The sequence below is a fragment of the Capricornis sumatraensis genome, chromosome 11, assembly GCF_032405125.1.
Source record: "Capricornis sumatraensis isolate serow.1 chromosome 11, serow.2, whole genome shotgun sequence".
NCBI lineage: Eukaryota > Metazoa > Chordata > Mammalia > Artiodactyla > Bovidae > Capricornis > Capricornis sumatraensis.
In genome coordinates, this window is record NC_091079.1 from 29,802,239 (window position 1) to 29,829,506 (window position 27,268).

The window sequence follows — 27,268 nt, forward strand, 5'->3', positions numbered from 1 at the left end:
AGCATATTCTCTTCCCACACTATCTATGGCCCTGCCCCATGAAGGCACTGGGAGCCTTTGATGAATGCTGTAATTCCATCCTGTCAGCCTGGGCCACTTTCTAGGCATGTGAATCAGAGCACTGATAGCTCTTCTTGGCTTCTTTTTTCCCCCTTCTGTTTTTTTGGCTGTGCGCAGCATGTGGGTTCTTAGTTCCCTGAACAGGGATCAAACCCGTGTTCCCAGCAGTGGAAGCTCTGTGTCTTAATAACTGCACCAGCAGGAAAGTTCCTGGTTTCTTGTGCCCAGAAAGGACCCCACACTTCCTCCGTACTCTCCCACCCCTGGTACATTGTCAGCTATCTTGCAAATGCACCACCTTGGTTGTTAGGCAGATAGATGAGTGAAGCCTGCCACTGGGAATCTAATTCAGCCAATTCCCTGATGCCTGTGGGGTCACTAGTGCCCTTGCTGACCAGGAGAATAAGCCACCACTATTTTTATTCCTGCTTTTCTAGAGGAAGAAAAGCATTCTGTAAGGACCATTCTTATCTCGTCAACAGTGCTCAGAGTAACAAACAGGCTTGAGGAGTGCAAGGGCGCAGAACAGAATTGGATGGGGGTGATGTTGATGACGAAAGAGATGATGTACGCTTTAGACAAAACTGGGTGTGCACGAGTTAAGTGTGTGTGTTTTTCCTGGCTCCAGAAAGGATGATGTGTATTTCTGAGCGGGGTTCCCTAGTGGCTCAGTGGTAAAGAATCTGCCTGCCAATGCAGAAGACACGAGTTCAATCCCTGGGTTGGGAAGATCCCCTGGAGAAAGAATTGGCAACCCACTCCAGTATTCTTGCCTGGCAAATCCCATGGACAGAGGAGCCTGGTGGGCTACAGTCCATGGGGTTGCAAAAGAGTTGGACACAACTTAGCAACTAAATAACAACAAATATTTCTGAGCAGTTCTGCACAAAGAAATCAACTTTAAGTTTTGCCTGCATCAGGCTCTATCCACAGAAGATAGCCAGGATGGTTTTCAGGGTGTTTTGAGAAAATGAGAGGTGCAGATGGTTTGCACTGGGGCATGGTTTCAAATTTTAAAGGGATTATGGTTCATGAACCCTAGGAATGGTGGATGGAGGTGTGAACCTTTGAAATTCTAATTGCACACCAGTCTAAGGAGGTATATACTTACCTGGGCACAATATCTCATTGTTCACATATTCCTTTCTTGGCTAGGGAAGACGGGGAGGAGGAGCGGATATATAACATAATCTTCAAATGAAACTGAAACAACAATTGGTGGCAGCAGTTTGGACTCTGGTGAATTCCATTAAGAAAGCAATCCCCATTGTTTACCATCGCAGTTAGCTTAGCTCGTTGTAATAATCTTTATTCCTTGCATCTGTAGAGCTGAGGGCAGACACAGACTCAGCTCCTGCTGGGAAGGATCTCTGTGGTCATTTTGACATATGCATCCCTTTATTTTATCCAAGTGAGGGCACTAAGGCCCAAGCTGACAGCATCAGTTATTAGGAGAGAAAGCTCTGGAATCCAGGCCTCCTGGAATTGAGGCAATTATTCACTGACTCCAGGCTTTTTAATAACAGCTCATATTTATCAAGTGTTTGCTCTAAGCCATACATATGGGATAGAAGGTGCTACCAGCCCAGCAGGGATGACAGGTATTCGATGACAACTTGGAAGAGAGAGAAAAGTGGAAATAATGCAAAATCAGAGTCTCAGTTGATTTCCAGCCTAGAGGATGGCCTTCTTGGAGTGGTTGGAAGGCTAAGTGCTGGGTGTTAGAGTCTCAGCTGCTGCATGGGGATGCATGCATGCATGCATGGTAAGTCGCTTCAGTCGTGTCCGACTCTGTGCGAGCCCATAGACGGCAGCCCACCAGGCTCCTCTGTCCCTGGGATTCTCCAGGCAAGAATACTGGAGTGGGTTGCCATTTCCTTCTCCAATGCATGAAAGGGAAAAGTGAAAGTGAAGTCGCTCAGTCGTGTCCGACTCTTAGCGACCCCATGGACTGCAGCCCTCCAGGCTCCTCCGTCCGTGGGACTCTCTGGGCAAGAGTACTGGAGTGCGGTGCCATTGCCTTCTCCAGCTGCATGGGGATAAACATGGGGTTACTTGAGGCTCTTGGAGCTTAATGAGCACAAGCTAGTAGTGGCCATATTTGCTCCCAAGTCACAGAACCTTCTAGATACAGGATGACCCAGTTAGAATATGGGAAAAGAGGTAGGGTTTTTTCTGGTGTCTCATATTCTGTCAGTAACAGCATGTGAACAAGTGACCTCCGGGTACGGGTCTTAAATGCCAACTGGCAGTTTCCCCAAAACCTCAACCTTGGTGTGTCCCAATGCAGACTTTTAATGTAGAAGGAGGAGAAAGTGTGTACCTGTTTGTTTCTTTGTTTTTTAGGATGCCCTCAAAGCTGATGTCTCAACATTTTGCCAGAGCAGAGTCTTTATTCCTGTATGCTGCCTTACCAAGGCCTTCCTCGTGAGCTGCACTGCTTGCCTTCCTGACATTAATGAGCGCTTCCCCAGAGACACAGTGCAGGTTCAGGACAGCCAGCACAGGCAGACAAAACACCTTGAACTTGGTACAATGGCTCTCCGGTGCACAGAGCACCTTCTCATCTGTTATCATTTACCAGCCTCATGGGGCTGACACCCTCTTCTTTCATCTTCGTGGGAGGCAACTGAAGGCCAAGATCCCATAGCTACCAGGATACCTGCAGAGGCAGCCAGCCCCTCATTCTCTTTTCTTCTTTTTATTATTTGGCTACATCGGATCTTAGTTACAGCACACAGGACCTTTGATCTTTGTTGCCACTGCAACATCTTTTTAGCTGCGTCCCAGGAACTCTTTTGTTTGCGTCATGTGGATCTAGTTCCCTGACCAGGTATGAAACCCAGGTCCCCTGCACTGGAGCGGGGATGTCTTGATCCTCCAGGGAAGTCCCTTCATTCTCTCTTCTGCTCTAGATGTCACTTTGTCAAGGAGGTTTTCTCTGCTCATTCCTTAAACCATAGCTCCTGCATCACTTGCTTACTCTGTATGTACTTCACTTTATATTACATGTATATTGCTTGTCTGTTTCCCTTACTACTGTTGATGGAAGAGTAGCTGCATTGTCTGTTTACGAATCTCCAGCGGCAGGAGAAGGGCATTAGTAAATAGTTGTCAGCGGTGAGCGAGAAGTTCTCCTTTGACAATCACTCCCGGGTCCAATGTCCCTCCCTGCCGGTGGGCACTCTATTGTGGTTTGGGGAAGGACCAGAGGACAGATAACCGTACAAGATCGCAAAACTCAATCCCAGGGGAGGCCTGGGGGCTAGCCTTCTGCCCAGGTTGGTGAATTTGGGACTTTATGAGCCAGCTCCAGTTGGCTCCAATTATAGGAGCCAATCGTCAGGCGCTTCCTAAGGGCCTAGTTTTGTTTTTTTAAAACCAATTTGATCCGCAATCAATGGTGAGAAGTTAAATGGATTCTTTGGGCTAAGTAGATTGAGCAAAATAGCCATCTGCCAGAGCCGAGGAATGAGCAATCTGTTGGTAATTTTTCCGCTGAAATTTGGCGTCTACTTAGCATTGTACACCATTTGCACCTCGGGAAATGCCTTTTACACCCCTTCCCCTCCTCTGTCCTTCGGGTTAAAAACAACAACAAAAACCAGTGTAAATGAAAGATTAGAAAATTGTGGTATATAAAAAAAAAAGAAAACCCTTCCTATATCCTATATCTTCACTTAGCACTTTAGCGGCTTCAGCAAACGACACAAAACTAGCCTTCGGGAGGCTCGTGAGCGCCCTGCTGAGTGAGGAGCCGGAGCCAGCGGGCGGGCAAGCTGCAAGCCGGGCCCCGGAGGCCGCCGCCGCGCTTCCCTCTCGCCGGGCCCGCGGCCCGCGCAGCCGGAGGCGGCTCTCCGGGCCTCGCTTCCTGCTCCCACACGGGGCTAAAAAAGAACGCGCACAACTTTTTATTTTTTTGGTCCCCCTTCTTGCGAAAAGCTCGCGTAACGAGCTCGCCCGAGTAACCGCTCCGGGGGCGGCCCTGGGGACGCGGGCATCCGCCGCCCCAAGAACCGCGCGGCCCGGGCCGCCTGACGGGGCACTCAGTCAGAGCGCCGCGCGCGGGGCTGGAGGGATTAGGCCGGGGATGGCGGGGGCGGCGAGTGGGCGGGGGAGGTCCGGGGCGGGGCTGCGGGCCGGCGTGGGCGGGCCCGGTGGCGTGGGCGGGCCCGGTGGCGTGGGCGGGCCCGGTGGCGTGGGCGGGCCCGGTGGCGTGGGCGGGCCCGGTGGCGTGGGCGTGGGCGGGGCGGCGTGGGTGGGGCCGGGCCCCGCGGGGAGGGGGGCGCGGCGGCGCGTGCGCAGAGCACTTCCTTGTTTGTTCCCGTGACCATCGCGGCAGCGCCGCCCGCCCGCCCGCCCGCGGGAGCGTGTGCTCAGTCAGTCGGTGTCCGCGCTGCCGCCTGTCAGAGCGTGTGAGCAGGCAGCGCCGGCCAGCCGCGACTTGCCCGGCCCCGGGCGCCCCCTTCCCGGTCCCCCGCGAAGCGCCCCGCCGGGTCTCCTCCCCCGTGGCCGGGCATGAGCAGAGGGAGGCGGGTCGCCGAGAGCCCCGAACCTCGCGCGCCGCTCGGAGTTTGAAGGGCCCCGCGCAGATCGCTGATCGGGGCCGCCGCCGCCTCCTTCCTCGCCCGCCAGAGCTTTCCTCCCGCTGCCGCCGGGATCGCAGCCGCGCCAAGCCGGGCGGCGGGTGGCGGGCTGCGCGCGGGGGTCGTTCATGAGCCGCCGGCCGGCCCGCGGCCCCGGGAGCCTGCGCCGTGACTCACCCCCCGCCCTCGCTTGTGTCTCGCCCCCTCCCCCGGCAGGATGCCGGACCAGATCTCCGTCTCCGAGTTCATCGCCGAGACCACCGAGGACTACAACTCGCCCACCACGTCCAGCTTCACTACGCGGCTGCACAACTGCAGGAACACCGTCACGCTGCTGGAGGAGGTAGGTCGGAGCCGGTGCCCTCCGCGCGCAGCCCTCCGGGGACCCGGGCCCGCCCGCCGGGACGCCTCGCTGCCTCAGCTCGCGGCCGCTGCCTCGCCGTTGGATTGCGTCGATTTCCGAGCCGGGGAGGAAGGGGATGTATGGGGCTTGGGGGAGCCACACCCCCCTGCAGGACCCCCTCCAGCCCACCCGCGGCCAGGTGATGGGCGGGGGACATCGGATGCGCAGCCCCCAGCTCCGTCTCCACCCCCCCCCGCCGCGAGGCTGGAGGTGGGGAGAGGATTGAACAGGCTGTGGACAGCCCTAAGAAGAGGGAAGTCCTCTCCCTGGCTTGAGCCCTTCTAGGCGCTTTCCACATCACGCTGACCCTCTTGTAACCCGCCAAGCAGATGGTGTCAGGCCTCTGAGGGCAGAGGGAGGCAAAGCAACGTGGCCAAGGTCACCAGCAAGGGACTGGGAGATGGTCAGTTAATTAATGCACCTCTCCACGGCCCGGCTTGGCTGGGCAGAATGAGCTGCATCGGCTAGGACTGGTGGAAAAACCCCAGAGGAATGAGAGGGAGCTCTGGCCGGGACTGCCTCCACCCCAGGATTCCTCCTCCTCTCTGGTCCTAAAGCCCTGGGTGGAAAGAGCTATCTCTGCAGACTGGTCCCCACCCGGCTCCCCTGGGCGGCTGGTTTGGTAGAGTCAGGCTGCTGCGCCAGCAGGACCTGCCCGCAGGGCACTCATAAGCTGTGAATGGAGCCCCGAGGCCGATGCTGCCCTAAGGACCTGGCCAGACAGGAAGAAGGGAGGACTGAGATGCAGAAAGAATCGGTCCTCTTATCTAGGTCTCCAGGGAAAGCTTGTTGGTGCCTCCGACAGCGTCAAGAACTTAGCAATTTCCTTTACAATTTTAGGTGCATTAGTGATAGGGCCGAGTGGGTACAGAAGGAGAAATCCGCAAGCCTGGGAGCTGGGAAGCCTCTGAACCTCCTCAAAAACGGGATATTTGCCCTGGAACTCTGCCCCATATATAAGTGCCATAAAGTGCCACTCCCTTCTCAACCCCAAAAAAGATAGCACTGGAGGAAGTTAGGAAGGCAGATCGTTTTCCCTGGGTGGATTCTTCTGTGGTTGGTTTATATGAGGTTTAGGGGAGCTCTTTCTGATGTAAGCTCCCCAAGGTTCCTCCTCTGTAATACTAAGAAGCTTGGGCTTCTGTGAGCAGACTACTCTTGATGCAGGCTGTGATGCTTGTTCCTGGGCCAGGTTACACGCAGAACTATGCGTGTACTCAGAAGCACCGGGGTCCTACATTTTAGGAGGGGAGAGGTTTCTGCTAGTGCTGGGTCCTGTTTTGCCAATCTGATGCTGCAAATGAGTCTGAATGTTTTATGCCAGTTGAGGTTGCTTCTGGATTCTCTCTGAAGTTAATGTTGGGTTATTGAACTGAATTTTGAAATTCAGTTGGAGAAGCACCATCTGACTAGGTTTGTTTGAAAGCCAGAGGTAGATGACTTTTTTCTTTGCTGTGGTTTTGTTTCTGTCAACTATCTTGTCTGTTGAAGCAGCCTGATGCTTGGTGTCTGGGATTAAGTGGACTTGCCAGGCATTCAACCCTATGACCAGTCTGTCCTTCACTTAATTGTGATGAATTGAAACATGCTGATATGGCAGCACTTTGCATCCTTTTTCTGTACCTACTGTATATGCTCCTAAAGGACGTGACATTGGTTAGACTGAGGGGCTATTTTCCTTCTAGATAAGTCCTTCAGGGCCTGCTGATGGAGCTGTCAGTTATTTTAACTTTTCCTTTCTGCGCATTCAGATAATGTTACTGTATTCTGTTTGTGTGGAGTGTGATAAGGGTAAGTGTATAGTTGGTGATGCTGTTTGTAGGTGTATGTGCCCATACTATGTGGCCACGCTGGAGGATAGGGTTAGTGTTTTTAAATTATATGCAGCTGCTCTGGATCTTTGATTGAGGTTACTAAATTTAAAAGCAAAGGCAGCTGATGTATTTTTTTGGTGGGCCATGCTGTTTTGCAAGGTTGGGTAGAAAAACAGACCCAGTCTTATTACCAACCTGGTCACCTATGAACTTGAGAAGGAATTGGAACCAGGCTAGAAGTTCAAAAGTGTCGTGTTAGAGTACGTTGGTAATACTCAGGTTCTCAAAAATACAATAGTGATTCATCAAGAGCAGCACAATCATTTTGTAACTTTTTTCTGACTTTAGTACAGTCCTAGCCAAGAAGTCATTGTCCCCAGTCTCCATCTTTGAACTCCTTTTTAAAAATTTTTTAAAATTTATTTTATTATTATTATTTTTATTTTTTTTGGCTGTGAATAGGCTTTCTTACTTGTGGCGAGTGAGGGCTACTCTTTGTTGCGGTCCTCAGGACGGGGTTCTCATTGTGGTGGCTTCTCTTGTTGTGGAGCATGGGCTCGAGAGTGCTCGGGCTTCAGTAGTTGCGGCACTTGGGCTTAGTAGCTCCACGGCATATGGGCTCCTCCTGGACCAGGGATTGAACCTGTGTTCTCTGCGTTGGCAGACGGATTCTTAACCACTGGACCACCAGGGAAGTCCATCTTTTAACTCTCGAACTGAATTCCATGAGGTTGGATTCAGAGTGATTGCCTTTAGCCTTAAAGTGCAATATGCCCTTTAGGTTCTCAATTGATAGATAACTACCACGGTTGAACTTTTAATCCCACCCCCCCAAAGCTTGTATGTATGAAGGAGGTACATTTATAAATATCTTACGTGGATCAACATTCAGTTCTCAAAAATTACGGGGCTTAAGGTTATTACCCTCAAAATATAAGGAAAAGTTTTGGGGCAAACCACAAATTCTTGTTGGCATAGGCTTCACCAGTGAAATAGGTGGAAACTTGAAGACTGCTGTTTGGGTTATCTTGTGGTTATTCTTAGGAAGAGAAATTTTGGGTACTTTTTTGGTGATGTGGAAACTCAGGAATAGGAATTAATTTGGGCAGCTTGGAATTTTTTAAAAAATATTTTTCTAGTTCTAGCAGTTGTCTTCCTATTTATTTATGGACTGTTTTGCTCTTTGAATTCCAAAGTAGCATGCCTTAATATCACGTAAAAAATTGTGTTAGATCTCCTAATTTGGAACCCCAAATTAACCCACACTCTCCCTTTTGGTTTGTCCTCTTGGCAAAGAGTTCTGTGCTTTGCAGATGTTGCTGCTTTTATTTTAACCTATCACTGATGAGCACTTTAGGAACTGGGTCAGACACACGTGGTTAAAAAAAAAAAGAAAAGAATTTACTTCCAGGCTTCAACTTTGGGGGCAAAGGGTCCCCCATGATTTTGGAAGTCATGGCGGGGCTGGCACAGAATGAGTGGCTGCTTTTGAGAGGCAAGAGTGGATGGGCTGCCAAGGTTTCATGCTGGTGTGTGAGTGTTTTCCAAGCAAAAAGCCAGTGTTTTGCTTATTCAGCAACCAAAGCACACTGACGTGTGCCATTTTACTCGTGACCGTTTGGAAATTATGAGTAAATGAGTAGGAGAAGGCTGAGCTTTCCCAGGAAGGGAGCAAGCACCATCGAGGGAGACAAAAGGAGAGGCTCTTCATTTAGAGGCTTAGGTTGGTGCATACGTAGTGTTGGCTGAAAGGGAGAGTCCAGTATGACATGTGAAGGTCAGCTCGGTTATTGATTCAGTAGTATTGGCCCAGCACTTTTATCTTTGGTGATGATGGAGGAGGCATGCTCTGCCCATTCATTAAGCAGCTAGCTGCTTGGTACCAGGACTTCGAAGACACACAGCATGCCTGAGAACACTCCACCCTTACAGAGGCTTTATGGAGGAGAAACAATTGTTAGCCCCATTTTACAGGGAAGAAAACTGAGGCCTAGCGAGATGAAGTGATTTGTCTCCAAGATCAGATGGCTAGTAAGTGAGTGGTGTTAATGATGAACTCTGCTGCGGCTCAGTTGCTTCAGTCATCTCTGAATCTTTTCAACACTATGGACTGCAGCCCGCTAGGCTCTTCTGTCCATGGGATTCTCCAGGCAAGAATACTGGAGTGGATTGCCGTGCCCTCCTCCAGGGAATTTTCCCAGTCCAGGGATTGAACCTGCCTCTCCTGCATTGGCAGGCGGGTTCTTCACCACTAGCGCCACCTGGAAAACCCCTAAGTGGAGTTAGGAAGCCCCTAAATAGTTAAGACTTAAAATAGATGTTCTAAATGTCTACAAAGACAGACTTCAGTGGTTAGTGTTTTGTAGAAGTGTAGGAGGCTTCACTCTTATTGTCTGTTCTCATTTTGGTACCATGAATCAGGTGCGTAAGTTCCTAGGTGGTTTGGTTTATCTTCATGTTCAAGTTCCAAGGAGTTCTTCATGTGGTTGCTGCTGTTCAGTCGCTAAGTCATGTCTGACTCTTTGCAACCCCATGGACTGTGGCACAGCAGGCTCCCCTGTTCTTCACTGTCGCCTGGAGTTTGCTCAAATTCATGTCTGTTGAGTCAGTGATGCTATCTAACCATCTCCTCCTCTGCTGCCCCCTTCTCCTCCCCTCAGTCATATCCAGCATCAAGGTCTTTTCCAGTGAGTCAGCTCTTCACGTTAGGTGGCCAGAGTATTGCAGCTTTAGCTTCAACATCAGCCCCTCCAGTGAATGTTCAGGATTGATTTCCTTTAGGACTGACTGGTTTGATCTCCTTGCTGTCCAGGGGACTTTGTAGAGTCTTGTCCAGCACAAAACATCAACTCTTTAGCACTCAGCCTTCTTTTTGGTCCAACTTTCACATCCGTTCATGACTACTGGAAAAAAATCATAGCTTTGACTACACAGACCTTCATCAGCAAAGTGATGATATGCTGTTTAGGTTTGTCATAGCTTTCCTTCCAAGGAGCAAGCATCTTTTAATTTCATGGCTACAGTCACTGTCTGCAGTGATTTTGGTGCCCAAGAAAATAACTCTCACTTCCACTTTCCCCCCTTCTATTTGCCATCTAGTAATGGGACTGGATGCCATTATCTTGCTTAGTTTTTATTAATGTTGAGTTTCACATCAGCTTTTTCACTCTCCTCTTTCACCCTCATCAAGAGGCTGTTTAGTTCCTCTTCAGCTTCAGCCATTAGAATGGTATCATCTGCATATCTGAGGTTATCGATACTTCTGGCAATCTTGATTTCAACTTGTGCTTCATCCAACCCGGCATTTCTCATGATGTACTCTGCATAGAAGTTAAACCAGCAGAGTGATAATATACAGCCTTGATGTACTCCTTTCCCAGTTTGGAACCAGTGTGTTGTTTCATGTCTGGTTCTAACTGTTGCTTCTTGACCTGCATACAGGTTTCTCAGGAGGCAGGTAAGATCAGTTGTGATCTTAAAGGAAAAATAAGTCTCAGGAAAGGTTTAGATAAAACCAAGAGTCTCTGTGCATTGCTTAAGTTCAAGAAAATGTGCTTTCTTTGTCCCTGAGCTCTTGAAGACGAAACAACAAAAGGTGAACAAGTCTCCTGAAGCCACCGTCCCATGCAGAATTCTGGGCTCTGTGGCTCCCCACTCAGTGCGGAGGGACGTAGGGTGAGTTTTCTCTGGACTTTACCAGATAAGGCCAGTGAATGAAGAATACATTTGTCTGCAGAAGCAAAGAGAGAAGGCTACTTCCTTTCTGTAACAGAACTCACACTCTTTCTAAAACAGGGCTCAAACCCGTTAGTGAGCTAGTCTAAGCTAATGCTGTTTGCCTTTTTTATGCATAAATAAAGAAACATTTTTACCATCTAATAAAACCCCTGTCTGATAGCATTCTTATTGTTCTTTTACATATGAATAAACCTCAGCGCAGCCTTCCCAGGTGGTTCAGCTGTGAAGAATATGCCTGCCAATGCAGGAGACACAAGAGGCATGGGTTAGATCCCTGGGTTGGGAAGATCCCACGGAGAAGGAAATGGGAACCCACACCAGTATGCTTGCCTGGAAAATTCTGTGGACAGAAGGTCCTGGCGGGCTACAGCCCATGGGTCCAGCAAAGAGTCGGACACGACTTAGTGGCTAAACCACAAACCACTGCTCAGAGAGGTAAAATGCCTTATCCAGAGTTGCACAGTAGTGAATGCTCTGAATGTAAGATCTCAGGATCTGAAAGCCTTTGTGTTTCACCTGTAGCTCACTCTGTGTTTCCTGTCTGCTGTGGGTTTTCTTTTTTTTCTGTCTCATAGATATTTACGGATTATTTTTCTTATCTTCACTTGATTTCTAGTGCCAGGGAGGAGACAATTTTGGGTAGAGAAGAAAAGGGGGAACTCTGTGTCCCTCTTCTTCTGAGACCTCGTGTTGGACGTCTCTCGAAGTCTCTGCCTTTGGTCCTCAGAGGTGGCACTGCCAGCCACCCTGCCTGGGCTGAGCGGAAGTGGACAAGGCCCTGTGGTTTCCAGCTCCACCCTGGCACACTTACGGGACTGTCGCCCAACCTGTCCTTGCCCGTGAGCTGCCCACAGCCCTGGCTGAAGAACCTGCAGCTCTGGGTGGAGTTGCTGCAGGGCTCCATGGCCGGCTGCCTTCTGGCTTCCTGCCCGTCCCAGCCCTGCCTTTGGGGTGGCTGCTGGCAACTCTGGGCATCAGAGCTGACAGGGCCTGGGAGAGAATGGAGGCTGGTGCTCACCAGCCCAGGAACCTGGTCTCTGAGGGGCCCGTGAAAGTCACGATGTAGGTCCAGTAGCCAGTGGCCCAGAAGAATGAATGGACACCACCTCTCACAGCGCGGTTCAGCATCTTTTTCATGCCAGTCATCTTTGATTTTGGCTGAAATAGGTCAGGTCGGTGGTGTCACACTGATATCTCCTGCTGATCAGATACTTGGATCACCAGTCATAGATTCCTAAAATTGGAAAGCAAAAGGTTCTCTCATTCTCATGACTGGTTTGCTTGCAGAACCTTCGAGTTCTGTGTTGCTATGGGAGAGAGCTCGTGAAGGAAAAGGACCCACACAGATCTGGTTCAGTCCTGCTGTTTTCAGAGGTGGGGACCGAGGCCTGAAGATGGGAAGGAAATGGGGTGAGGATTTGGGTTCCCGTCTCCAGACTCCCAGTCCAGGCTCTCTGCACTCTGCTCTCCCAGAGGTCTACGGAGACTGTTTATTCACGGGGTGGAGGGGTAGGGGTGGTGAGCCTGGGGCTTGTCCAGTGCCCTTCCCTAGAACGTGCTTAAGGCAAGAGGTGGAGAGTGAGCCTGAGTTAAGGAGCCTCGATCTTGCTGGCCGGTCTGCTGGTAAGTTCTGGTCTCACATCACGTGCCCAGTGAGGCCACGGCGGCCCTCCTTGATGTGGGGCTCAAAAGCTCTCATTAGATGCCTTTGTGGTGTTGGATGTTCAGACGCTACGCAGACCTTTGCATTTGTGTCTGGGCGTCAAAAGGAGCCTCAGAGAGGTGGTTTCCATTTATGTAACCTAGTCATTTGAGGACTGGAGGCAGACCTTGGCCTTGGCCTTTCCTTCGTGTATTATCTAAACATGAGTAAGCGATGGGCTCGATGGGGATCACTTGGCAGCTGAGCCTCGGTCTCCTCGTTTGATGAATAAAAGAAGTATCAAAGGGGAGAATGCACGTGCGACACCCATCCGGTGACTTCACTCCTGGTAAAATGTGCACACCAGGGGCTGCCCTGCCACGTTAGTCAGCCTTCCTCCCATGGGGCGGGGCTCAAGGAGGTGAGAGGCATTCCTTGGTAGGGAGCTGGGCAGAGTTCTCGCCACTGTGGACCGGCAGGTGACACTTGGGTCAACAGGAGGACAAAGTTCCCTTGCCAGGGTTAATCGCAGCCCTGTTATTTTCTCGTGTGTGTCGGGCGAGTCCCTGAGCCTTTTTACATCTTTGTGTGCTGCCTCTTAACCTGTCGGTGTATGCGAAGTGCTCAGAGCCCTGCTGGTGTGGCGAGTACTCTGTGAATGATTGTTCTCACCGCCTCACCATCCTCGCTGTTTAGTATTATTGGGTTGGACCCTTGAACCTGTAGGAGGAGAGGACGAGAGGACGAGACCCCTTTCCGCAGAGGATGGGTGAGGAGGTCAGTGACAGGGCCGGCTGTGTGCCTCAGAGGACCCTGATGGTGGAGGTGCAGACGGCCACTGGGCGGTCACGGTCAGAGCCAGCTTGATCTGAAATAGAGTGCCTGCTCAGTTTTACTATGTCCGCCTTTGGCGGCACTGCTCTGAAGTAAGGGGACCGGTGACCAGCGCTGCCTCCTCGGACCCGGGCCAGCCTCACGGGCTCTGCGGGCGCTGCCTTGCTGTCCGGGCTTCCTTGGGTCGCTGCTGTTTCTTTTTTTCCTTCTCCCGACCTCGTCCTGCCACATGCCCTCCATCAGTGCATCAAAGCTGGGGCAGTTGTCCCTTTTGATTTTCACTGGGGCTTTGTAGTAACCAGTCGCTTTCTCTGTTCCATAATAAATGCAGGTATTGGGTTTGGGTCGTTTGTGGGGAGGCGCTGGGGGAACCATTTCTGCCCTGGCCCCAGGAGGACAGAGCGTGGCAGCTCGGTTGTTTGCTTTCCTGATTACAGCTTGAAGCACTGAGACCACAAGGAATTCTATTTTGGTTTGGAGGCAGGCGCCTTCAAAGGAAAGGATCTGTCCTTGAATTTGCATTTCTGTGTGCCTCATAACTTCTTTTCAGCCTCAGTAAGATGCATTTTCATGATCTCTGGGGCAGGGCTTAGGTCAGACCTGGACGCCCTTGACCCTGCCTGGTCTTAACAGAATAACAGCTCACGGTGGGCTCTCCCCACCCAGAGCTCATTCGGAGCAGCCCAGGGTCTCGGTGTGCTTAGCGTTCACTTACATAAGAACTGAATTTTAATGTTAAGGCCATGGTATGATTTTCCCCCAAGAACTGGAATATGTGTGCCTTTGTTAAGACAGCACCCAGTTTAGCCACCCAGAAGCTAGGAAAACAAAGTCAGAGCCACCTGTCCCAGGGAGGTAAAGCCCTAAAGATGATTGCATTGCACGTAGCAACTATTCTAAAAAGCAGAGTTGGCCAAGTCCAGCCAGACCATCTCTTTCCCCGCCAGATGTGATTTGGATGGAGAAAAATACAGGTTCTTCCAAGTTCGTTCTGTTATCAGTAGAGCCTGGGTACCTTGCCTCTGTGTAGCATTGTGCTCAGGGACTCGGGGGAGGACAGCCGTGTCCCGCCAGTGTCCCGTATTACTATATCACACCTTTGACAGACCTGGTAAAGTTCTTGGAGACCATCTATTCAGCTCCTGCTTTCCATGGACGAAAAAACGGAGGCCTAGAAAAACCCAGCCATGTTAGGCTTTTTTGTTGGAAGTAACAGGTTCCGCCTTCCCCCTACAAAACAGAATACAGCCTGTCCAGACAAAGTGAGCGTTGATTGTAAGGACTCATAGGGGTATTTTATAGAACACGAGGGTCCAGAATGGTGGGAAATGAAATATTCTCCTGAGCAAATGATAGAGAGGGGACATCCCTGTCTCCAGTGCCCTCATCAGCTAAGTCTCTGTGCCTGGTGGGGACACCTGGGGTTGGAGTGGATCAGATTGGCGCAGCGGGGGTCAGGAGACCACTGCTAGTGCAGTCAGCTTTGTTGGGAGGGTGGGGCTACCTGACGGAGTGCAGGCATGATGGTGGTCCTCAGAGCAGGGTTAGGGACTAGGGAAGCACCTTCTCCATACCGGATCACACAGGGGGATGGGACTGGGATCCTGTCTTCTGGTCCCATCACCCTCCATTGGAGCGAGAGCCGGTTGGAGACGTCGGTACCTCGCAGGGTGGCCCTGAGAACCGGTGCGGGAGGTAAGGCAGCCACGTGCCTTGCACCGCGCCCTGGGGATGTTAGTTCTCTGCCCTTGCTTCTGCAAGTCTCGCCTCCCCATGACCCCTCCGCTCTGTATTCACTTGGGACACTCTGAAGGGCTGTGGTCAGGGCACCGCGCTGCCTGGTTGTAGCTTTCCTGATGTGGTCAAGAAAGACCAACATTCTACACAGGGTGTGGGCAGAGTAGGAACACCCTACCGCCGTTTCAACCCGCAGTGATGACATGGTGCTCAGAAGTCACCTCCCATGGCTACCCAGGACGTTTGGGAGACGCTGGGCCGCTGGGGAGTGTCCTGGTCTGACTGCTTCCTTCCAGTGTTGGATAACAAACCACTTAAAGGTCTGACGAGGACCACAGCTTTCCTTCCATCCAGTGCCTTCACTGACCAATTTACACACCAACTAAAATTCGAGTGTCTTTGCTGTTTTGAAATGTGGGGAGTCTTCCTTTATGTTTCATAAATCACTTTTTTATAAAAAAATAAATGCAACCCATTTCCTTTTCCCTATGATGTTTATTCACATTAATAGCACTTAACATAAAATTAGATACTCCTTATTTCCAGGAGGTGCAAATCAAAATAAGCGTTCACGGCTGGCCCAGCAGCTGCTGCTGCTTTAATAATAGTAATATTTTTCATAGCAATGCAAGTGAAGGCGCTGCCTCCCAGTAAATAAATTGATGCCAAGGCAAAGAGTGCTGTCACTGTCTCAAGGCTTGCGTGTTTTGAGTGAAAGAGTTTGAACAAATCCTGAATCTGCCAGCACTACAGTTAAGCACCTGCTCTATGCTGGGCTGTATGCTGGGCGCCTTACACACATCATGTCACTTAATCCCTCCAACAGCTCTGTTGGCTGGGTGCTGTTGCCCCAATTTACAGATGATGAGCTCGGCCGAGAAAGGATTCAGGTCAGTCCATCCTCTTCTCCCTCAGACTTATCCTCAAGACAAAATGCTTTATATTGTGAATGGGTTGCTAATGAAATAGAACCACCAGGAAATAGGCTTCAGCTGAAGCGTGTGATATTTAGGTTAGAGTTGAATAATAACTCCCTGGGCTTTCCTGGTGGCTCAATGGTAAAAAATCCGCCTGTCAGTGCAGGAGACACGGGTTCGGTCCCAGGACTGGGAAGATCCCACATGCAACCAAGTCGATGTGCCACAACTATTGAGCCTGTGCTCTAGAGCCTGGGAGCCTCAACTGCTAAAGCCCGTGTGCCCTAGAGCCCGTGCTCCATGACAAGAGAAGCCACCGCGGTGAGAAGCCGGTGCACTACAGCGAAGAGTAGCCCTAGAGCAGCAAGGAAGACCCAGCGCAGCCAGAAATAAGTAAATAAAATGATATGTGTATAAACACGAAGAGCTTCCTGACAAGGTATTACGTATCAACTGCATGGCCCCGGAAGTCATATTTTCATCCTCCAGTTGGCTAATTGAATTATATACTTACTCATGGTCACACATGTATTCCCTTTTAGTAGATTATAAGTACCTTGAGGCCAGGGATACCCTTCTACTCCTCCCGCTGCCCTTTCTTTTTTCACCTGCTAGGCACTCAGAAATTAGATGAAATTGCATTTGATTTTTAATTGTTGAGGGCTGATCCGGTAAAAGTTTCCCAAGTACTTCTGTTCATCTCTCTGGACTTCAGTTGTATGCCCACCAGCTGCATAGAGCAATTGGGAAAAACCCTCAGTTGCTAAATTTCCTGGAGGTCTTGCCACAGATACATGGCCGAACTGGATGCCATGCTGAGTTTTTGGTCTGGCCTCTTGGTGTCTGGAACCTGCGGTCTTTCAGTAGGTTAGCAATTTCATGAACATTGATAACTCTCTTTGAGTCGCAGCTCTGTGCTCAGTACAGAAATAACTGTAGGTGCAATTTCTAAGCCTCACGCCACCCAGCTAATAAAAAATGGAGTCTGGAATCACAGCCAGGTCTGCGGGGCTGCATAGCCCACACCGTCCCCACCTCCAGCCAGCCTTACTTTGTGGTGATTTAGCTGCGCAGTGCCAGGAAACAGAAGACAGGTTAGTGTTGACTTCCTTAGTGGAAACAGACACAAGACCTGCATCCTCCACTGGAAAAGAAAGCTTTTCCTGACTCTGGGTTTGTTTCCTTAAGTAGAACGGGGGGCATTTAAATTCAGATAATTTACATCCATCTTCGGGGGCAGCCAGTTTGTGGTGTGGTATCGGAGGGATTGCCGAGAGGATTGGTATTTTCAAGAAGAGTTGACCTCTCTGATTTTCCTTTACAAACGGTGAAAGTCGTGATGTGAGGCAGTTGTGCTGTGTGCTTACTCTCCAGCGTTTCTGTGCCCCGTTATGACCGCTCACACCGGGCTTTCATGTACATTGTCTCGTTTCATCCACAGTACTTGGTAAGGCAACAAGCCACCATTTCCTCTTTGGCAGTTGAGGAAACGGAGGCTCAAAAAGTTGAAGTGGCTTGTCAGGGGCCGCAGGACTGAAGAGGTAGTGTGCTGAAGCTCGAGGTCAGTTCTGCCTTCTGGTCTCATGTTGTGTCCACCTCCCCTCCCCACCCCGTGCCCCCCAAGTAGCTCCCAGCTTAAACAGATCGATCAGTGGGATGTTTTGTCAAATGCTTTTTAACGTAAATAATTCCCTTTGACTTTAAGCACAGTTTTATTGGACAGTCACATAATACTTTGCATTACTAGATTCCTCCCCATATGTAGTCTCTCTTTTGTAGTCTCTTTTTTCCTTAGTAGCTCAGTCCTTCGAATGGCTTTTTACTTTGGGCATGTTTCTGTTTTAGGGTGTTGGTTTGTGACTTCTACACAAATGCACAAGTAGGCAGAACAGTAGGAGCCTGCATGTACCTCTCACCCAGATTCAGCAGATCTGCTTTGGCCAGTCTTGTTTTTATCTCTATCTCCTGCCCCCCTGATTTTTTTTTTTAAGCAGTCCCAGATATTCTTTCATTTCTTCCATAAATATTTTAGTATGTGTCTCAAAAAGATATGGACAAACAGCAGCAGCTTCAATGAACCGCAATAAATATAAGGATCATATCAAAAAATGAACATTTTCTCAATATAGCATTAAATGGTGTTCTGATTCCTTCAGCTGTCTGTTTTTGTTTCTGTTAATGATTTGTTCAAATCAGGATTCAAATGCAATCCATATGTTCAATTTGACTGACATATATTTAAAATGTCTTTGTGGGTAGTCCCTCTTTTTTCCCCCTCTAATTTATTTGTGGAAGAAATGAGTTGTTCGTCCCATTGAGTTTCCCATAATCTGGATAGTGTTGCTTGCGTCTATTTTTCTGGTGTCGTTTAACATGTACTACAATCTGTTCTTAACATATTTTGTTCCCAGTAGTTTTTGAGAATAAAAGAAATTAAACTCCCCTTGTAGAGAAGTATTAGGGAGAGCACAAAAGAATTGAAAAGTCACCCATAACCCCAGAAGTTAGGGAATCGCCTCTCTTGTCCCTTCAGGCTTTTCTTCAGATTCACCTGCATCCTGCTCACCATCATTTAACACATTGAGAGCCTTTCCCCATATCATCAAGAGGTTTTCAGTAACAGTTTATGAGGTGCATCATTTTATTAATGACCTTTCCCTCCTCCCCTTAAGTTACTCCCCCCACCCCACCAAACTGAGGACTTTGTGTTTTTAAATAGTTGGCTCAGCAGTTGCCCAAGAAGACTAGTCAGCCCTCTGAGGCAACTGCTTGGGCTCCAAGGAGATCAAACCACGTCAGCCCTAAAGGAAATTAACCCTGAATACTCATTGGAAGGACTGATGCTGAAGCTGAAGCTTTGGCCACCTGATGTGAAGAACCGACTCGTTGGAAAAGATTGGGAAAGGTTGAGGGCAGGGGGAGAAGGGGGCAACAGAGGATGAGATGGCTGGATGGCATCACTGACTCAGTGGGCATGAGTTTGAGTAAATTCTGGGAGATAGTAAAGGATGGGGAGCCTGGCGTGCTGCAGTCCCTGGGGTCGCACAGTCAGACACAGCTTAGCGACTGAGCAACAGCGACAGCTGGGCAGAGACAGAGCGGTGCGCGTGGGACTGCACCTGTCTGTCTGCATTGGTGCTCGCAGAGTCCCAGGAGGAGAGCGATGGGGTCCAAGGCCGGTGTGCTTATCAGTTCCTGATACGGTCGTCATGGAGCCAGACCCTCCTCCTGCCCCCCCACCAGAAGGATGGCCTGTGTCGCACAACCCCGGAGCCCCAGGCAGCCTGTGAACGAGCTTGTCTCCTCGCAGAGACAAGCCTTGAGTCAGGCCTTTACTTAAAAGTTTCTGCAGAGGGAAAGGCGTGCTGTCGCCCTGCCCTGCGTGCTGATGCTCCAGAAGGGACTGTGAGTCTGAGAGGAGAAGGAGCAAGCGGGGGTGTTTCCAGGCCGTCTGCAGAGCTGAGTGGGCGGCGAGCCGAGAGCCCATGTCCTTGGGGTCACAGGAAGTGGCAGCTCTGCCCTGTCAGCCCTCGGTGACATCTGTGCCTTCTGGAGCCTTCCTGCCCAAGTCCCCGCTTACCCTGGAGATAATGTTTGCGGAGGCCTGTGCCTCGTGCCTTCAGGGATAAGGAAAGCAATTTTGCTATGAAGAGGGTGGACATGTAGAAGATGGACATGGAGTCCGTTGGACTCCTCGCCAGCCCTGGTGGTTCTCCTTCCTGCCTTGTTGCCTGGACGGTCGCACTTTCCCTGTTAGCGTCACAGGCTGTTCTCCAGCTGAGAAACACCTTAGGATCAGTGAGTATCTTTTGCACACCTAAGTACTGCCACACATGGTTGTACTTCATACATGGTTGTGAATTTGCTAGTTGGATTGTTTCCAACTCACCACTTGGCCAAGAGATAGCTTGCAGGGGGTAGGAGGGGAGGGTGTTTTGGAGAGAGGGACCTCTTCTCAAAGTCACGTGGGGCTTATGGGGCACCTGGGCCTTTGGAATAACCCGAGGGGAAGAAGGTGCCAAAAATAACTTAACTTGTTCTCTCTGAGAGTTGGCACATGGTTTTTTATTTTCAGAAGCTTGTATTTTAGAGTCCTTGAGTTGTCTCTGGGCTGGGAGCCCCATAACTTTGTCACGTGAATTGTTACATGACAGGTCCATAAGGTTTTCCTGGTTGACCTGGAAACTCAACCAGGACTGTCCCTTGGCTGGTGTGTTCCCAGCACCAGAGGTTTCAGAGAGGCCCCTTCTTAAGTCTGAGCGTGTCTCTGGATGTGTCGGGACCCCATTTCCCCAGGGAATCTAGGCAGTGGCTTTCTGGGGCATTTTTTTGCAGTGGGATTTCCACTTAGTGGAGACTACTTCAAGTCAGGGTTGACTCTGGGTGTGGTGTTCTGGGTTCCATGCTGGTACTCCGCTGGTGGTGTCTTCAGGGTCCTCAGAGCATCTGGAACCTGAGAGGTAGGAACTTCATTTTACAGATGAGAAGACCGAGCACAGAGAATTGCAGGGCTTGGCCCCGACGTGCAGGCAGCGGGGGAGGCTGGAGTTTGTGTGTTTTGTGGCTGGTGTGGTCCTCACCCATTCGGGTCCCTTCTCTATCCTTCTTGCTTCCCCTGGGGGTCCCAGGACATCCCCCTCCTCACCCCGCACTGTCCCTGTGCTGGCTCAGGACCTGGGTCTTCTGCACTGAGGTCTGCTGGACCAAAGTCTGACTCTCCTGGAAGCCAGTCTCGCTGAGGATCCCTTTCAGTGTTAAAGCCTGACGAGGCAGCTGCCGGCTTTTCCTGGAGCTGTGTGTGCCCCCCGCAGTGCTGATGCCCTGACCTGGCATCACCAGGAGGCGGCTGGGAGGCAGCTTTAGGTGTTGGGCACGGGGATACCCTCGCACTGTACGGTGTAGCTGCCTGTCTCTTCCTGTGTGTCAGTTCAGTGAACTCTTAGAAAAAAATGCCAAATTGCCTCAATTTCTTAAATGGTTTCTCGCTGCCCCCTTTTCTCCTGTTTGTTAGTAAATGATAACATGCGTGCCTGTGTGCTCAGTCACGCAGTCCTGTCTGGCTCTTTGCAACCCCATGGACCATATAGCCCTCCAGGCTCCTCTGTCTTTGAGATTCTCCAGGCAGGAATACTGGAGTGGGTTGCCATGCCCATCCCTCTCCAGAGGATCTTCCTAATCCAAGAATCGAACCTGCGCTGCACTGGTCGGTGGGTTCTTTACCACTAGTATCACCTGGGAAGCCCAGATTATTACATAAATAAATGCTATTCCTGTTTCCCTTTCTGTCTCCCAAGAATCTCCTAAAGCCTGTTCATGAACCCTTGGTGCCTCAACCCTGGTTACCAGGTATATGTCCAGTATTGGGCTGGGCAGTCAGGTTAAACGTGTTGCATGATTTAATCTTCGTATCAACCTCAGAATATGGATTCTCAGCTCACCCATGTTACAGATCGTGGAACCATTGGCTCGGAGAGGTGGCAGGCTCTTAACGTGTATTTTATCATTCAGTTCTTACAACAAATCCATCATGTAGTTAATACTTGGATATTCCAATGAGGAGCCTGAGGCTGGGCAGTGGGCAGTTCCCTGGCTCAGGTTATACCACTAAAGGGAAAGAGCTGCGTTCAGACTGAGCTCTGTCTAGCCCCAAGGTCTCTGCCCTTCCCCTCTGTGCGCTGCAGTTCTTACCCAGGATCCCACGACCGCCGCCTGGTTACACCTCCTCTTGGCTCGGACACTGGGCACTTCCCCACACTTATTCTCTCAAGCGTGAGTAATGGAGACAGGAGCTCAACATTGTGACCCAGAGTCACACATCCATGTGGGGTGCCCTGCGCCTTCCTGGGCACCCTGTGGGTGATGTGCGTGCTATGCTCTGGAGCCTAGGGTTGGGGGCTTAGTGTTGCTTCCTGCAATGATGCGTTGTGTCCCATGACTTACTGACTTAATTTGATCTGTTAGCACCCCCACAAACATGTGGCATCGCTGCACTAAATACTGGTTAAAGCAAAACAAAGCAAAATAAAACACCCACTCCATAACACCCCCATTAAAAAAAATATATACTAGGAATTTACTAGGTAGCCTCCTGAAAGTGTTTCCACATCCCGTCACCATGACGCAAGCCGCCTTTGGGAGTCACTGTAATCTTATAACAGCCACCATTTATTAAGCTTTTCTTTGGACCTAGTACTGTGCTAAGTTCTTCACAGGTTTCTGATCCTTAAGACAGCTCTGCAAGAGTTTCAGCACTTGATAGGAAAGAAAGAGATGCTAAGAGAAGATCAATAAATTCTCAGGTTACACAGCTGGTTTATGGCAGAACTGCACTTCAGAGGAGGTCTGTTTAGCTTCTCAGTGTCACACCACTTTACAGCTTGTTACAAAAAATAGATGTGGGATGAAAATTTGTAAATTTGTAGTTTAAATATATATGTTATGTAGTGCATGTGTATAATATATATTTTCTACATTGAGAAGGAGAATATGAATACGGCAGATATTATTCATCAGATACTCAACTTCTGCTCGTGCCTTTCCCCTAGAAAGGTTATAGGAAGAAGGGAGCTGGAGGGATTTTCACCGCATCCAGCGTAAATGGTTCCCTGGGGAGAGGTAATTTGTGCTTATTTCTGGAGCAGCAGCGGATGCTCCCTGAGGGCCCAGCCCTGTTTGACTCTCGTAGGATAAATCTCTCTCTCAGTGTGTTTCCTACTTTTCATTCCCTGGGAAGTTCCCCCTTTGCGAGGAAGTTCCCCCTTTGCGTTGCAGGCACCCTCATCTCATGACCGCGTGGGATGCTCAGAAAAGAGGGAATTATTTGGGGTCATTCCCTTCTCCATCTGCTCAGCCCAGCCTTTTCTCCTTGTGTTACTGTTTCGAGGACAGGACGTGGTCTTCTTGACTTCCTAACCTCCAAAGCCTGGGAACCAGGAGGATGAACACTAGCTGAAAATGAACAGATGACCACACGCACATGTCTACGCGTTGAGGGGCCTTGAGGCATTTAGGCAAAAGTGACCCTTGCTCTGTGGCAGGCAGAGGCAGGGGAGGGTACTGTGTGTAGGATTGACCAGACAGTGGGGAGGAAGTTTTGGACTCGTAAGAGGTCAAGGGACATCACGTAATCTTGGCATTTCGGAGGCGGAAGGAGCCTTAGAGATCCCAGAGATCAACATTTTCCGGGTCACTGAGATCTCTCACCAGCCCTAAATTTGCAGCCACTGCCCACTTCAGGGCCCAGAACCGGACAGATCTCTTTAAATTAGTGCTTTTATTGATTTCAGCACTTAACCGTTCATCGTGTTGTGTTTTATGTTTGAAGTAATTGATTTTGTTTTTTGTTGGAGCCCTGAGGTGGTTTGGGTAGGAAGGAAAAACAACTCTAAAAATTCTAGAAACTAATCAAATAGCACACTGCCTTCAGGTGAGAGAGAACTGGATCTTAGGCCAGCCCTGCTGGCCACCTCTGCCCTGGCCTCTTTTCCACCCCCCGACTCTTATTACGTTGCCGATGCCCCCCTGCTCTGTTTGAGAGGACCTGTGCATTTGCTGATTCTTAAAACTTACTCTCTGTCAGGACCTAGACTATCTGTCCCCGTCTGTTCCACAGCACGATCCTTTAACCACCGAGAAGGTTCCCAGCGTCTTATATTTGTGTAGCACTTGACAGTTTACAAAGAATTTCTGTGTCTGTTGTCTTACTTTGAGAGGTACTGATAGGAAAGCAGGTAGGTTTTCCACCACCCCTCTTTGCAGCCTTTTAATAGCAGGAACAAAGAAGTTCTGCGCCCTTGTGCACGGCCAGGTTGAATCGGCAGAGACACTGCAGAAGGTTAGCTGGGGCGGCTGCGGACTCTACAGCTGTTTGTGGTAATGTTCTTGGAGGAGAGCCCCTCTTTATCCACCTGACATCCATCTCCAGTTGCTGTTGCTGGCTCCTCTTTGGGAACACTTCCCATATGAGGGTGCTTTCACTGTAGCCACTTGTTTTTATTAAGTGCTTGCTGTATTAGATACGACTGACTGCGTCCGTTCATCGAAACCCCACAGCAACCATTAAGGTAGGCACTGTTCATTGCCCCTTCCTAACTGTGCTATTTTGGGAAAGTGACTTGACTTCTCTGTGCCCTGGCACAAACTCCCTGAATCACTGGAGTATTAATGCTGCCCTACTGCATGAGGCTGTCATGTAGTGAGTGAGTGGCTGCGAGTGAAGCGTCATAAACTCCTTGGAGAGTCTTATCCCTCAGTGCCTTGCCCCTCTTTTTTCACCCATTAAATGTGCACAGTAGGTTTTGAGAGGGTTGCTGTGAGGCTGGATGAGATAATGGCTATTAGGCATCTCATGGTCTGCATCGGTACGTAGTAAGTACTAGATGCAAATGGTAGTTATAAACGCCATTCCCGTGGGGAGTTGTTTCTCACCCTCTTATGTGCTGAGTAGATTACAGGTCAGAGGGTCTTGTTAGCAAGGCTGGCCCCTGGCCACTCTCTGTAGAAGACAGAATGTCTTGGTGCAAGGGAACGATGTCAGGTTGAGGGTAGGAGAAAGTTCAAAGACTGTGATAAAACCAAGGCAAATACAAGAACATAGCTCTTCGAGAAGCCGGAAGATTCCGGCAGCCTTTAGTACTTTTAATTTTCAATTATGGAGCCTGGAAGTCTGAGGTCAGGTGTCGTCATGGTCGGCTTCTGGTGAGAACCCTCTTCTCGGTTGTGGACAGCTGTCTTTCTGCTATGACCTCGTGGGGGACGGGGTGAGGGGTCTCTTTTGTAAAGGCACTCAACCCATTCATAAAGGCTCCACCCCCTGATACTGTCTCAATAGGCTAGGCGTTCATCATCTGAATTTTGAGAGCATGCGAACACTCAGTGAGCATTGCAGTAACATTTATTTTCTGTTAATTATCATGGACATGTTAGGACTTGATTGTTTGGGAAGGACCAGCACGCTTAATTAGCATTCAGAACTTAGCATTTCTAACAGGGGTTCTCTTGGGAGTGGATTCATTTTTGTTGCCTTTGGAGACCTAACTTCTGAACAGCCAGGGTGCTGTATAGGTTATCAGTGGGGAATCAGAGGCAAGTGGTTAGTGGGACAGATCTGGAGAACCACCGCCCTCCACAGCAGGTTACCTCCTGGGTCGCTGGCCGGCACGTGGAAGAACCTCAGAGGGAGGTGTGTGCCCCGGTCTGAGGGGGCCCACCCTGGGGTCTTTGACATTGGACGTGACTTGTGTGTCCAGTACAGACCACCAAGCCTGCTCCCTTTCCTTTACCCCAGGGACCCTGTGTTTCTGTAAATGCAGTAATTTCAGCTTTTCTCTTTGAGTCACAGCATCCCTTTTGTGATCCATGTAATTTCAACAAGCATATAAAGAATGTGAAAACAAAAGGACAAGGGTGTAGCGGAGTTGGGTCCCTTCTGGCAGCCGCCTTGCAACGGTGGCTTTCAGAATGGAAATAAACAAGGAATTGTGGAGTTAGCACTTTCCTTCAGAAACTCAGCGCCACATCGTTGAGGTGTCGGGCACTGCAGTTTTTCTGGCTATTTTCATCTCAGAACTTCAGAGTCCTTGGGAAGAATTCTGTAACTGGCACCAGCGACTCCTTCAGAGCCTCTTCCCTTTTCCCCCGCCTTCCTCTTGGTGGTTTACTGTGAGACCGTCTCGCTGCTTTTTCCCCTGGCCCAAAGTTCTCCTTCCTCTGACAGGTGTTGGAGGTGTAGACCACGGAGGAGGGCAGCGTTAGGGAAAGGCCTCTATCTGATAAGAAGAGGTGCGTCAGCATCTGTCTCTGCAGCGCGCCCAAGCCCATGCCGAAGGCAGACATCAAGGGCCCAACACCCTCCATTTTTGTTACTGATTGACACGCCTGTCTGTGTCTAGGCTAGAACTAGACTGAAAATCTCCATAATGACTGTCTTGCTTCTTTAAATTTATACTGAGTGCTCAGTGCCTGTTTGTTTTTTCTTTATTCTGAGTTCTTTCAGATTTTTCTTTTTAATTGAAGTATAGTTGATTTACAACGTTTCTGCTGGACAGCAAAGTGGTTCAGTTATACACGTATATACACACACACACACACATCCTTTTTTAAAATACTCTTCCTCATTATGGTTTATCGCAGGCTCTAGAGCGCTTGGGCTTCAGTGGTTGTGGCGCATGGACTCCGTTAATTGCAGCTCCCAAGCTCTAGAACACAGGCTTCGTAGTGGCGGTGCGTGGGCCCAGCTGCTCCTCGGCACGTGGGATCTTCCCAGATCAGGGATCGAACAAACCTGTGTCTCCTGCACCGGTGGGCGGATTCTTTGCCGCTGAACCACCAGGGAAGCCCTGTCATTGTTACTTGATGAGTAAATTCTGGGCCCTGCGCAGTCAGATAGCTTTAGTGTAAGTGGTAGAGCTGGAACTTATTGAACTCTCTTCTCCTGACTCTGAACTTCGTTTTCCTTCCATTGCCCCTGGACAAGGCAGCCAGAAGGGCGAGCAGACAGCCGTGGTGCCCCCTGACCTCCCAGCGCAAGGAGTCCCTCTTGAGGGGAGGGGCAGCACTCTGACCACTGAACCACTTCCCTGGAGCTGGCCTGGTCAGTTACAGTTTGCAGCCAGTATGTTTAGTTGCTGGCGGCTTCTGTGTGGGTGATTCCCAACCACCCCTCCCCTGCTGCCCCAGAAGAAGATAACTGTTTTTGTTTGTTTTTAAGAGCCAGTGGTTTCTTATTAGAAACATTGTGGACTTTTTCCTGTCCTGGTGCCAAATTGTGGACGTTGATAAACACAAAAGCTGTGTATCTTGTGTCTGCATCAGCTGCTTAAAAATACTAGCATCTTTGGTAACATTTTTCAAGCTCCCCACTGGGCTTTTTTCAAGCCCCTTACAGTAAGAGAGAAGCTCCCCATAATAGCCCATTTATTGCATTATTAATTTCGGTCGAGTGCTATTTAATTATTGATGTTGCACTGAAGGCTGGTTTGGCCAACATAAGTAAGCAGCTTGACTGGGGAGAGATCCTTTTGTCCCCATGGCTGGACTAGAATCCTCAGTGCCCGGTATCCTGCAGGCTCCGCCGCCAGCCCTGAGAGTCACTTGTTGGCTCGGGTCTTGCTGAAGCCCTCCCTGTTTGCTTATTGGGAGATGGGAGGAGATGCTTGCCTCTACCTGGAGCTGTTTGATGGAGCAATAGTTCCTCTCAAATTGTCCTCATCTTAACATTGTTCCACCTATTCTCCTGGGTCTGATGTCTGTTTCTGGTGCAGAATAAAATTTCGCTTTCTGCCTCTCTACCTCCCTAGCATTGCTAACTCAGGATACACATAGGTTCTTTTTTTGGTTTACTAACTAATTGAAATGAGGACTGTCCGAAAATGGTTGTTTCCCCTTGGTTGGCTTTACCACGCGTCTCCCAAAGTCGTAAGAATTTGCAGCGTTTCTGAATCCGTCTGTTACATCACATGATGAGCGTGGACACGGTTCATCCAGCCTCGCTCTTTGCTGTTTGGTACCTAGGAGGCGGGGGCCACATTAATGGCTCA

The 27,268-nt window shown here is 49.8% G+C and overlaps 1 protein-coding gene across 2 annotated transcripts in view; it reads left to right on the plus strand.

Annotated features, from left to right (window-relative positions):
- ASAP1 (ArfGAP with SH3 domain, ankyrin repeat and PH domain 1) overlaps positions 1-27,268 on the plus strand; it is a 335,628-nt gene that overhangs the window by 66,150 nt on the left and 242,210 nt on the right. For both annotated transcript variants that reach the window (XM_068983842.1, XM_068983843.1), the window contains one exon: positions 4,863-4,989. In XM_068983842.1, coding sequence (XP_068839943.1) covers positions 4,863-4,989 — 127 coding nt within the window. Of the gene's footprint in view, positions 1-4,862; positions 4,990-27,268 lie in introns of those variants that run through there.